General features: G+C 39.4%; 2 protein-coding genes across 2 annotated transcripts; one reads left to right on the forward strand and one right to left on the reverse strand.

Moving 5' to 3' along the window:
• The first annotated feature begins 1,764 nt into the window (after nucleotides 1-1,764).
• coro1a (coronin, actin binding protein, 1A) lies at nucleotides 1,765-8,567 on the forward strand. Its single transcript, XM_038706181.1, has 11 exons — nucleotides 1,765-1,915; nucleotides 3,197-3,400; nucleotides 5,325-5,447; nucleotides 5,617-5,746; nucleotides 6,278-6,456; nucleotides 6,597-6,716; nucleotides 7,026-7,130; nucleotides 7,209-7,354; nucleotides 7,494-7,551; nucleotides 7,656-7,871; nucleotides 8,279-8,567. The coding sequence occupies exons 2-11, from the start codon at nucleotides 3,203-3,205 to the stop codon at nucleotides 8,369-8,371; spliced, it is 1,368 nt and encodes a 455-aa protein (XP_038562109.1). The 5' UTR covers nucleotides 1,765-1,915; nucleotides 3,197-3,202; the 3' UTR covers nucleotides 8,372-8,567.
• A 50-nt stretch (nucleotides 8,568-8,617) lies between these two features.
• On the reverse strand, nucleotides 8,618-12,854 carry cldni (claudin i). The gene is made up of 3 exons (XM_038706242.1): nucleotides 12,721-12,854; nucleotides 11,159-11,291; nucleotides 8,618-9,935 (listed from the first exon to the last, which is right to left on the reverse strand). The coding sequence occupies exons 2-3, from the start codon at nucleotides 11,288-11,290 to the stop codon at nucleotides 9,438-9,440; spliced, it is 630 nt and encodes a 209-aa protein (XP_038562170.1). The 5' UTR covers nucleotide 11,291; nucleotides 12,721-12,854; the 3' UTR covers nucleotides 8,618-9,437.
• Between the last annotated feature and the right edge of the window lie 256 nt (nucleotides 12,855-13,110).

A 13,110-nucleotide genomic window follows, 5' to 3' on the forward strand; every position in this document is an offset into this window, starting at 1 on the left:
ACTGATTATTATGATTACTGTTATTCTGTGGATCTAATAATGACACTGGTCTTTGTGTACAGATAATGAGACATGCCCTTTCCTTTAGGATGAAGGGAGCTTTCTGGAGTGTCTGTCTGTTATTGTCTCTTCATATCTGCAGTCAAAGGAGTGAATGTGGCTCCATCTAGCGGAACTTCATGTGCACTGATGCAGGCATTACTGTAGCCATACTGCAGGCAAATGAAAATAATTGACAGGCTGTCAGCTGTGGATTTGTAGTTATTCTCCAGGGTTGTTTATTTATATTTCCAGACCATGTATGTATGACGCGTGTATGATCTCTCCTGCAAAACCCATGCAAGCATGAAATCTGTATGTTGTCAAATTTACTTTCTCCCTTTGCACTGATGGGGTGCTGATTGCATCCCCAGAGTGTGTCATTATCCAGTCTGTGTGCTTGCAAATTAATGTGCATGAGCACAGACGCACACTTTGTTCCTGTGCTGTAGTTCACGCGTCTGTCCAACATTAGTGTCCTGTGTAACAGACAGGCTCTCACACTCCTCAGTCTCCAGCAACGATTGTGCAATAAACTGAAGTCTATATTTTTAAACTCGCCTATATGCCATCTCTTTCATCCATGTTCCTTTTACTGAGAAGTGTGTGTGTGTCCTTTTGTACTTACTAACAATTTGAGTTTTAGGACTGGGAAGTGAGGACGTTTTGGCCAGTCCGCACCTCTTTAAACGGCTGTTTGAAGGTTTAGATTTGGTTTTAGGGTTAGAATTAGGTTAAAGTTGGCATAAAAGTTGAAGTTATGCATGTAGTTGTGGTGGTTAAGGTTAGGACTGGGGACCAGGGCAGTGTTTCCACTGACGCCCAATTGAAAAAGCGTCTTTTTATCGGAATACAAATTTCCCACTAAAAGTAAGACTATATTCTGACAAATCTCTTTTCTAATTAGTACATATCTTATCATTGAGCTTGATGAAGCCAAATGGCATTAAAGTTTATTACAACTGGGCTAAAACCATTTTTTTTTTTTCAAAATATTTTTCATCATCTCTGTGATAAAATCCTGACATCTGTTTATATAATTTAATACTTTTTCAGTTTAATGCAGTTTTGCCTAAGACTTGGTTGAAATCATTTTTATTGAATTGAGCTGCAGATTTAGGAATACTTTTGTTTATGATTGGGCAGGTTTGAAGTGCTGATTAGGCAAATTGGTGTCAGTCAAATCTGCAAACACTGGGCTAGGGAATGCATTATGTGAGTAAGAGTACTCACAAGTACAGCAGTACGTGTGCATGTATAATCAGGATTGACTGTCCCCACAATGATAGAAGGAAAATCCTAAAAGGAGAGGACACTACTTGACCTCAGCTCTTCAAGTAGTAAATCAGGGGTAGAGCTTGTTACTGTCATAGATAAGGAAAGGTAGAGCTTTTAGTGTAAGGTCAGAGGTTGAAGTTAATAAATTGGGTTTAGTTTTAATATCAGTGAGCGTCAAAGTAAGGTGTACGCATTATTTGTAAGATTAGAGGTTAGGAAATGAATCAAATAGATATGAGGTCCACACAAATACTGTCAAGCAATAAGAGAAGTTGAAGTTAGAATCACGTTTAGGTTAATGTTAGGGTAGGGGCTGAGGTTAGGATAGGGTTGGCATTTTTATCTTGATATAATCTTGCAAAAGATCTTTTAAAACTTGCACCGTCTTTGCTTGTGTGTTGCTGTCTGCAGTTTTTCAACCCTAAAACTGTCACAAGAGACACCTCCCACTTCCACAATCATTTGAAACTGTCACTTCCTCCGTGTCATTTTGTGATATGCATTAACCTACCGACCTCTTAAGTCCTCATTCTGGTGGCAGGGTGTTTGGTGCACCGCCGAAACTCCTTGAGCTGAATCGCCCCCACACGACTCCCAGGTAGGCCTGCAATATCTGTCTGCAGTTTGTGATTCAGTTCATTTACGCCTACAAAACATCTCTGCAGATACCAATGTATCTATAATAGGTTAATTTTTTTAAAATATAATAGTAAAATAACATGTAAAACTAACAGAAAGTCATTGATTTGAAGTGAGCATCTTTGATCCTTATGTTCCACATGCTTCCTCCTGTTTCGAGTCAGTGAATTGTCTCCTACTTTGTACCAGGCAATGTTTTCCATCACAACAGAGAGTCACAGTGGTAGAGAGAAATTATTGACATGCATTTAGGTTCCTGATAAAATTACTGCTCACTCTATAAAGGATTATTAAATTAGGCGCAGAGCAGCCAGAGAGGTCTTGTGATGCACATGCAGCAAAACTGTTGTACGCTTCTCAGTCAGAGCTTAGGCGCGGCTGCAGATTTCAGGAAGTAAAATCTACAAATGGAGGTAAAGCAAAACATATTCAGTGTTTTTGATTGGTGGTACTGTCGCAAAATAGTGTTTGTTTATTTTGCAGCTGGTATTGACCGAACTTATACATGATTTGAGGCTTGACACAAATCTTGTAACTCATTCAGTTTTGTTTGATTTCTGCTTTGCTAAAGGGTGAATTTATTGTGTTTAATGTTTTTAACTTGCAACTTGCTAAAATATGTATTTGCAAGTGTGTATATCTCACAATGACAGCATGAGTGTGTGAATGACAAATTTCACCAGAGAGACAGGTTGGTGGTTTTGTTGCTCGCTCTGAAGGATGTGGTGTAACTGCTGCTTTGGGTAACTCATCTACCTTATTAGGCATACAGCATGTGCAGCTCAACTGATGATACATAGCATTGCTTTTTATGGGTTATCTTCATACTGTTGTCTTGTACAATTGTCTTCAGCATGCACAATTATTTAAGCAACACACAGAACCCCAAAGTAAAGAGAGAAAGGGAGCAAAGTATCAGTCACAGACAGACTAGAGGAAGCAGTTGTGAAAGCTTTTCTTCCTCTTTTTTTTAGGTTTCCTCTGTCGTGACTTTCAGCTGTGTCGTCAGCTTTGTCTCTATCAGTTTATTTCCACATGAAACATAAAAGCATAAACATAAAGGGAATTACTACAGGTTAATTACATAGTCTTTTATTCAATCAAATGATGACATTTGGTGGGCCTTTGAAATGCACAGTGTAACAGCTTATAGACAATTTTAGGTTTTACTACAGGCTTCCTGCACATATAAATTTTCATTCTGAGCCTGTCATCATATTGACCCATGGTTTCTTTCCAGTTCACCATGTCCAGGAAGGTTGTGAGGACCAGTAAGTTCCGTCACGTCTTTGGCCAGGCTTTGAAAGCTGACCAATGCTACGATGACATCCGAATCTCCCAGATGACATGGGACAGCAACTTCTGCTCTGTTAACCCCAAGTTTGTGGCCATGATTGTGGACGCCAGTGGTGGAGGAGCCTTCATGGTGTTGCCCCTGAGCAAGGTGGGTCACAGGAAACACCTTGCTTATATTCGCACAAAGATGAAAACTAAATCTGCTGCTTGGCTCTCTGTGCCCGTCAACTTCTCATCATACCATTTTTGGACGTGTTGATCATTTCAGATGCAAGTTAGTGTGATTTTTTTTTAACACCATGCTTACATTTTAAAATTTGAATGTTGCCAGTCACCATCGCACATTCACTTGAATAAGGAAGTTTGATGCCGACTTTCTGCACGTCACACGCTCTGCTGTTGAGAGAGGTTTTCACCATATTAGGAGTTTGTTGTGAGCTCAGTCAGGGCAGGATGTGGCCTCAGCCCTGTTATTCTGCAGTCACTTATGGAGTATGTTAGGTGGCTTGAAACTTTTTTTTGTGCATTTTATGTGCTCGAAAAGGTGGGAAATTGTTTATGGTCATCCGAACATCTGAATTTGTCATAGAATGTGAACTCACTTAAGTTTCTCTTAGGATCACCTGCATCTTCCATCATACTTGTGAATTTAATATACATTGGCCATCTGCAGGTCTTTAAAAGGCTTAAAAATCATTGAATTCAGTTTCTGCAAGAATAATGATATAAATAAAGGTCTTTTCTCTTGCCTGCTGTAGGCATTAATGTTAGGGATAAAATATTTTTGTATGTAATTGTGGGTTGTTGAAAGACTTTATACACCTATAAACTAAGAGTGGCATGGTTTCGACTGCGGATTGTGTGCACAGGAAGCCTTTTTGAGAAGTTTCAGTCAGCACAATGCTGTCACTACTGCTGGCTATAGCAGCTATGATGCTCATCGTCTCATGATGTCAGTTTTAGCGAAAACTTAAATTTTTAGTGAATGAACTGAATGATTTTTCATTTGTTAATCTATCTATCCATTTTATGCCACTTATCAGGGTCCAAGTACTGTTAATATAATGTATTATCCTACTGGGAAATATTGTTATACACTTTTGGGAAGTACTGACAAAAATGTTTTATAATAATAAATATTTGTGAATATGATGTGAAACAAGTATGATGGGAAGTGCATTCTGTGAGGTATTTAAAAGTCGCAAGTTTAACTTGGTGAATCCTGCAGAAACCACATTACTCACGGTGTTATCTCTGTAGTACATAATTCTCAAGGGAAAAAATTAGTCAAGGGATCAGTGGGCATAAAATCACAGAGAAATGTGCTGTGGAGACATGGAAATGCTCATCCTGTTTTGCTATCATGCTTCTCTCATCTCGCTTCAAGCACCAATAACTTGTTTAGGTTAGTTTTCCCTTGTTAATAAACTAACTGCAGAAACTCGGTGGAGCCAGAACTGATTGATACAGTATGCTGAAAACATGCTCAAAAAATGTCTATACAAAGTTTTTCAGTCAAACAGATAAAATGAATCTTTCTGATGCCATGGGTCAGACATGATGTTTCGAGGAGTCTTGACTTACTTGACTCTCCTCTAGAGAGTATAGGCCATTGACAAACATCCTCCAATTTACTCCACCCACTCCCAGACATTTCTTGCCTGGAAACGTTGTCTCTAGCTGTTCCTGGAGTTCCCTTTCAGGGCTTTTCAGGTGATGTTTTTGGCAGGTTTTCTGATGGTGTGTCCAAGCCAACTCCACTATCTCCTTTGACATTGTAAGTCGACGGGATCCTGGTTAGTTCGAGGGAGAACAGATCAGATCGGGGCATGGAAGGAGAACCATTGGATTTCATCTCCGTGGCCCTGATCTCCTCTCTAACCCAGTTACTAGACATTAGGGCAAATTGGAGGCATAGCTGTGGCATTTATCAACTTCTTCCTCCTACCTAGACTAAATCATCATGTTTAGTTTAGTTGTGTCTAACCTTTCCGTCCCTGTGCTTTACCTAATCTCACTTCACACTATGGATGAGTTGTATTCACCACCCTTCTTGATGTTTCTCTCTGCAGACAGGACGTATTGACATGTCCTACCCAACTGTGTGCGGCCACACAGGACCGGTCCTAGACATCGAGTTTTGTCCTCACAATGACAACATCATTGCCAGTGGCTCTGAGGACTGCAGTGTGATGGTAGGCATTACCATATTGTAACAGCAAACATGGCAGACATTTTCAGTTTGATCTTTCAAGCATTTCAGTTTCAGCCTTTCAGCCACTAAAGCATGACATGACATTGTACTGTAATGTTATACTGTAATGTGTGTAAATTCAGTATCTAAATTGCTTTCATGGTAAATAGATTTGGGAGATACCGGACGGCGGGCTGACAACATCACTCACAGATCCTGTTGTCAAGCTGGAAGGCCACTCCAAACGTGTTGGCATCCTCAGCTGGCACCCCACCGCCCACAATGTGCTGATGAGTGCAGGTATAAACCTGCTAAAAACACAGATGCACCTTCCACCTGAGCTGCATTTACATGCTCTGACAGAGAGTTCCTGTGCAGACGTGTAGCTTGTATATTAGAGGAACTGGGGTGGTATGAATGTGGGTATGGTATATCACATATGTATTATTGAAAAAACTCACACCTCCATTGACCAGGAAGTTCTCACAGCCTCTACCCACTTTTTACACTTTGAACACAGATAAGCGCTCTTGTTGAGACTTTGATACATTACAATGACTCCTTAAACCCCTCAGTTAGAGACATGCTACACAATACTGCTAATATCTGGGAGCTACTAGGAAAGGACAATATGTTTGAAATTGATAATATCAAGATATTATTAGAAACGTGCATGTTTAAAATGAGAAAATAAGAATATTACTGTAAAACATAACTGAAATTATTTGGATCTTGATTTATACTGTAGATTAATGGCCTTATGATGATCCACAGTGAAGCATGAAACTTCCCTTTTCATTTACCACTTTTGTCACTGTTGTGTCCATGCAGCCTGCGACAATGTTGTGATCCTGTGGAACGTGGCCCATGGGGAGGCAGTGATAAGGATCGACGTACACCCTGACCTCATCTACAGTGCCTGCTGGAACAGGGACGGCTCCAGGATTCTCACCTCCTGCAAGGACAAGACTCTGCGGGTGCTAGACCCACGCAAGGGCACAGTCCTCGTTGTAGGTTCCCTCCTCTTACTGTCCTTCCCTGTAATGCTGCACCGGCACCAACATCACAGAAGCTTTACCGAACAAGTCTTAAAGTATATTTCTCTGCACTGTCTGTAACACCATCTCTGGTCCTCCTCACACATCTACAGGAGAAGGAGAAGCCTCATGAGGGCTCCAGGCCTATCAGGGCGGTGTTCGTGTCTGATGGGAAGATCCTCAGTACCGGCTTCAGTCGCGTGAGCGAGAGACAGGTGGCGCTGTGGGACCCAGTGAGTGTCAACAACCTGCAGTTCAAGACTTTTGTCTCTTACAGTCACTTCTAGTGTCAGACTCTGGACATACATCATTCTGCACGGTGTTACACAGTGTTACTAGGGAGTTATTTACTGTATTTACAACACTGCTGTTTCACAACTGCCAGCTTACAGCACTAAGGGCGGTGTTGCTCTGCAATATCCCACATCAGGCTCAATTAACTAAATCCTTGGCTTAATTGCAGTCTGCTCAACCTGTTTAATACAACACAACATATATAATACATTGGATATAATCAAATGTATATGAATCTTCTTCCACAGAACAACTTTGGAGAGCCACTGACCTTGCAGGAACTGGACACCAGTAGTGGCGTCCTTCTGCCATTTTTTGACCCAGACACCGGCATTGTCTACCTCTGTGGCAAGGTTAGATTTAGATGTTGAAACAACTCTTTTCTGTGTGTGTCACACACACAGACACATACTTACACATCTTATTCACAGGGGGACAGCAGTATCCGTTACTTTGAGGTGACAGATGAAGCTCCTTATGTCCACTACCTGTCCATGTACAGCAGCAAGGAGAGCCAGAAGGGGATGGGGTACATGCCCAAGAGGGGCCTGGAGGTCAACAAATGTGAAATCGCCAGGTAGTGACATTTATGTCTTTATAAAACCAAAGTAGCTCAGAGTTTTTAGCTCTACTTATGCTAAAAAAAAAAGCAATACAGCATCTAGACAATCAATTTCTGACATTTAAACTATAAATATGAACAAACATTCCTTCAGGTTCTACAAACTCCATGAGAGGAAATGTGAGCCCATAGTCATGACGGTGCCACGCAAGGTACAGTATAAAATATATGTACTTTTATCAGACAGTATTAGTTCATGGATTGAGGTTCATTTTTGAGTTTCTATCTTTAACTTTTTTCTTCTCTGCCTGTGCAGTCTGATCTGTTCCAGGAGGATCTGTACCCAAACACCATCGGTCCTGAGCCTTCAGCCGAAGCTGATGAGTGGTTTCAAGGAAAAGATGCCCAGCCTATTCTGATCTCTCTAAAGGATGGGTTTACAGCAACCACCAAAGCCAAGGAGTTCAAAGTTCATAAGACTCTCCTGCAGACCAAGACTGCTTCTGCTGGCCATCATCAGGAAAACAGTCAGGTGAGACGTTTAAAGCTAAATATCATGTTACATTTAGGGTTCAAACTGTTTCAAAACTGTGCTAGTCTCTAGGACTAAGTGCATTTACTCAAGGATTGTAATTAAGAAGATTTACTTGTACTTTAGTCGAGTACTTCCATTTTACGCTACTGTTTACTTCTAGTCCACTATGATTCAATGAGAAATATTGTAGTTTTTACACTACATTGATTTCACAGATTTACTTACCAGTTACTGTTTCTGTTCTTTTAAAGTACAATTTTGCATGCAGGAGTTTTACTTGTGCCCAAGTATTTTTACACATTAGTATTGCTACTTTTACTGAAGTAAATTATCTGAATAAGTCACATACCACTGATTGATTGACTCCATCGTATCATAACTTTGCCTGTCTGTCCGTCTCCTAGGAGGTTCAGTCCTTGAAAAAGGAGGTGAAAGACCTCAAAGCGGCAATAGAGGAGCTGACCAAACGTGTGAGTGAGCTGGAGAACAAGAATTAAATTAGAGAAGTTTGAAAAACAAGAAAAAGCAGAGTGAACTTCTAACAAAGGGAGAGAAGACAACAGTTGTAATGAAACTTAAGTTTTCTTTGGCTTAATGTTTGAATTTGTTGTTTGGTTTGTCTGATCAATTTGAAAATAACCCTATTTTAATATATGCTTTTAGTTTGAAATAAAGTCTTCTGTATTTTCCAAATGCTGTTTTGACTTTCTTTTAAACACATGAAATACACATGAAACACATGGTTGAATTACACCAAATTTTATTCATTTATACTCATCATCATACAAAATTAGCAATAACAAATATTATATAAAATGTGTGTAAGGTCATGGAAAACATATCATCAGAGAAACACGGGCACACAGATGCTCCCTGAGGCCTACTGAGGTGCCTTTGGTTAAAGACTATTTTGAGTAGCTTTTTGTGACTGGATAATAGAAACAGATTTTCTTTTAAAAAGATTGAAAAGAAGCTATGATCCAAACTATGTAAAATATGAGACACTAGTGCATCTAAAAAGACTGAATGGCTCTTTTATGGAGAGCTTAGATTATCAGATCATTTTCTTCTCACAAATACAGTTTACATATTTTTATGATATTTCATTTAATTTTACACTTGGTGGATCTTTTAAAGTCACATCTGAAGTCAAATTTCAAGAAAAATAAGTTGAATGCAACAGGATATTGTAGTTTATACTGTATATTTCAAAGCAATAAGCTAAATAAAACCTTTGTAATTCTAAGATCACAAAATGTTGGGTCTGATCTATAATTTACAGCCTGTATACCATTTGCTTTCCATATACTTTCATATAGCATATGCATAACCCAGTACCTAATAGCAAAACAGCTTAAACATTTAAGACATCACCAGCATACTTATGAATGCAAAAGTAAAACTTGGGGACAGTTATTATCAGCTTTCGGTATTTACAGAGACCTTTTCTGTTTTTTTCCAAAACAACCCGTAATGTCATCTATCTTGTTGCTCCCCACTCTTTCACCAACTAAATCACCCTCCCCTCCTTTCTCTCAGCCACCAGTCCCCCTCATAAAGCCACTACACGTAGTTTTTAGCAGGGGCGGAGGCACTGTTGCTGTAGTACTTGGCGGTTCCACCGGAGCTGCCAGATTTTGGCCTGCTGAAGCAGCAGAGCAGACCGCCAGCCAGAAGGAGCAGCACGCCGGCCCCCCAACCCACAAAGATACATGCTCCCAGCTCCTGCTTCTGGAGGTTCAGGGGGTTGTTGAAGGCTTGCACAACATTGTTAGCGGACCAGCTGACGGGGATGATCACCAAGAGGCCGGCCAGCAGCAGGCCTATCCCGGCCCCTAGGCTGATCTTGGGCTTGGCTTCTTCATTCTCAATACAGGTGGTGAAGTCGGCCCCACAGAACAGGACGAGGACGCTGAGGCTGCTGAGCATGCAGCTGATGATGGTCATGGCACGGGCGGCCTGCAGGTCAGAGGCCAACACCAGCAGGGAGTCGTAGTTCTTGCACTGCTGCTGGCCGGTACTCTGCACCACACAGCTCATCCACAGACCATCCTGGGAGCTCTACTCACACACAGACATGAGGGGTTAAGTCATTTCAAATATAGTTCATGTCCAGTGGTACTTAACTTTATACTTCTACTCCACAACAAGGGAAATATATACCATAAATAAATACTTTTTCCTACAAAACATATGATGAGCTCATAAAAAAATGATACACTGTTATAGTTAAAGTTGGTAAACTTGGTTTTAAATCTTCTCTATTTCCTTAAAAGTTCATAACTAAAACAACATCGTCAAATGAGCCCCACCCCACAGAGAAGGAAATCTCTCATGTGCAGCGACTTATCGACAATAATAAGCTGTTCTAATTTTGGCAGAACATTTTTAGTCCATGTAGCTCACTCATAGTAAGAAGCTGATTAAGAAAATAAGTTTACAGGGCCTTTAAAGTACAGTATATGACAAAACCTAACCTAACTTTCAAATAAGGTCCACCCAACTTCAACAGTAAAATACTACTAACACAATAATGGATCAGTAATGGTAATCTAATGGCATAATAGATAATAGGCGTGCAATCTGAATACTTTTATATTTTATACCTACTTTTTAAATGCTTTCAGTGTTAATAGTCTTATTTTATTAAGTCTTAATGTAATAATAATAAATTCAGTGCGGTTACTCTTATGTGACTTGAATCCATAAAGAAATTTCTTAAACATATTGTAGTTAATTGTGGTAAAAAGAAAAAACAAGTGGCTAAACTGTTCACCCTAAAGTTAATGACCATTATAAAAGATTATAGGCCAAATCTGTAAAATTATGACGCAATGACTTAAATGTATATTTGCATATATTATATAATGATGAAAAATATACATTTTGTATGTTGGTTACCAATGGAAATGATCAGTAGGTCTGTTTTTACAGACCTAGTATTTACAAACATTACAAATATGAGCAATTCTCTAACAGTATCAGAAATCAGATTTAGTTGTTGTGTTGTTTTAGTTCCTGTATTTAAAGACCTGTCAGTCAGTTTGGTAGTGATGGTGTGTTTCAATCCTGTGTTTAATATTTTAACTATGGGTTTAAATATACTGTACTTTCAGGAAAGTATAATGTGTAGTTAAAACCGATTCCAGATACATGCTATCAGTGTGGCAGAAGAGTACACTGTACGTTAGACATTAAATGTTGGTTTTATTTCCCTGCCATACTTACACACTTTCTTTCTATTCATTACCTTCCATAATAAAAGAGTTTAGGTGTTTCATTACCTGTGCTGTCACAATGTTGGATCCTACGAAGGAGGACACTTTCCAGTTTGGGACAACGCAGCATATGATGGTCCCGATCAGGCCGAAGACCCCAAGGGCCACACAAACAATCTGAACTCCAACAGATCCCATTCTGGAAAAGAAGGAGAGGAAAATCACAAAGATTAATTGCATCCCCAGCCATCTGAGGAGGGGAGGTACTTTTAATTCTTAGTACTGCTCTTTGTTTGAGTAAAACTCTTTTGGTTCCCCGCCTTTGGTTTCAGAGGAGGGCTTGTTGAATCTCTTCCCTGATCTAAGGTTTATCTGTTGCTGCTGCGGTGTTACTGCGGTGTTACTGAGCAATATATTCCTTCACAGGAATATGTTGCTCAGGGCTATGTTATAGAACAAATTCATGTCCTGACAGGCCCCAGATGGATCTCCGGCTAGGACGGCCTGAACCACTCCCTGAACCACTCCCTCACATCTTACTTCGAAAATCTTCCTTACTTTTTTTATTTTATGGTCACTGTATAATTCAATTTCATACAGCCAAAATTGTGCTGTATAATTTTCAGGAAAATGGACCCACACCTGGCAGATTAACTATGAAGAGCAATGCAAAAAGCGATGCGGTTTAAGAAAATACTTTTGATCTTGAGTCAGGGGATCTTTAATTAATTATATATAGTAAATTAAATGTTTGGCCGATTACCGTTGCCATTAAATAAATTGTATATTTTGATTAAGAAAAAATGTCAACAAAATGTCAGAAAATTTTACTTAAATACAGGTGCTTGGAAAAAACCTATATACCTATGTTCTATTCATATCTTTATTTTTTATACAGTATATTTGTTACAGATATGTGAATAATCCTCTTTTCATTCGAGGAAGCCCTTCTCTTTGTTCTTCATCTATATAGACAATACAAATTATCTTCACTATCTGAAAACACCCAATTTCTTGTAACTGTAAGTTAGAAATGTCTCAAATAATACCCACCGATGACCATTAAACCTAATTCCCTACACCAAAATCTAGTGACAGAACAAAGGAGAGCCAATAACCCAACCCAGTCATGGTTGGACACTGTAACTTGAGCTGGAATTAGACCAGGACAAAAATATCTTACGCAAATGTGACTCGCCCCAGATCACAAAGTCTCAAAACAGATTGAACACTGAAAACTAATGTGATGTGGGTCACTGGATTTAAAACCAGATGTTATTATTCCTGTTAATTTTTCCTGTTTTTTTGCAAATTACAATTTTTTAAAAATTGTTATCAAACGTCTCTTAAAACAGAGCTCACACACACACACACACAGAAAAAAACAATTTCTGGAAAATCATAAATATGCTGCTGAGCCTTTCATACCTTTTTTTACCCCTCCATTTGCTCTCTCACATCTGTTCATTTGCACTTTGTGATTTTTGGTGGTGCCCATAAAAAGGTATTCAACTAATCCTCAGCCAAACCTTTCATCCTCTGTCATTTTAAGCTTTTGCAGAATGATGTCTCTTTTCAAAGCATAGGCTGTCCATCTGAATAAAAAGTGTGTAAAAAAAGATGCCTACCCTGTATTCTCTGTCCTCGAAACTTTATGTGAAATTTAAGTCTGTGTTTCTTGAGGTTCTTCCTTTCTTCCTGTGTGCTGGTTTGCAGATGCTGTTTTTGGATGCTCAGGTATTGTGCAGAGGCTGTGTGATAAGATGGGGTATTTGTAGGGGAATGTGAGGTATAGGGTGGGGCTGAAGTAAACAAGAGGGAACCAGACTGGACTTGTCCTATACGTATATTTCCCTCTCTTTTTGACCTGTTGTGGAGCCCACACCTCTGTGGAGAAATCTCAGTTTCCATGGGAAAAAAGTATGATAAGAACAATATCCAGCCTCAGATGTTTTTGTGATTGCTGTGATGATTCAGATTCTCAGAGTGAATAATTTTCCATCTGGAACACTGCCAAT

This window comes from Micropterus salmoides, unplaced genomic scaffold, assembly GCF_014851395.1.
Source record: "Micropterus salmoides isolate LMB-PRFRI ecotype aquatic unplaced genomic scaffold, ASM1485139v1 Ms_hic_scaffold_10, whole genome shotgun sequence".
In the NCBI taxonomy this organism is placed as follows: domain Eukaryota; kingdom Metazoa; phylum Chordata; class Actinopteri; order Centrarchiformes; family Centrarchidae; genus Micropterus; species Micropterus salmoides.

What these genes read in the sequence shown, in the direction of transcription:
- coro1a (XM_038706181.1), top strand. Translation starts at nt 3,203, where the DNA reads ATGTCCAGGAAGGTTGTGAGGACCAGTAAGTTCCGTCACGTCTTTGGC. An exon ending in CTGAGGACTGCAGTGTGATG is followed by an intron (nt 5,448 to 5,616) that starts GTAGGCATTACC and finishes CATGGTAAATAG; the next exon opens with ATTTGGGAGATACCGGACGG. An exon ending in AACAAATGTGAAATCGCCAG is followed by an intron (nt 7,355 to 7,493) that starts GTAGTGACATTT and finishes ACATTCCTTCAG; the next exon opens with GTTCTACAAACTCCATGAGA.
- cldni (XM_038706242.1), bottom strand. Translation starts at nt 11,290, where the DNA reads ATGGGATCTGTTGGAGTTCAGATTGTTTGTGTGGCCCTTGGGGTCTTC. An exon ending in CCAACATTGTGACAGCACAG is followed by an intron (nt 9,936 to 11,158) that starts GTAATGAAACAC and finishes GTGTGTGAGTAG; the next exon opens with AGCTCCCAGGATGGTCTGTG.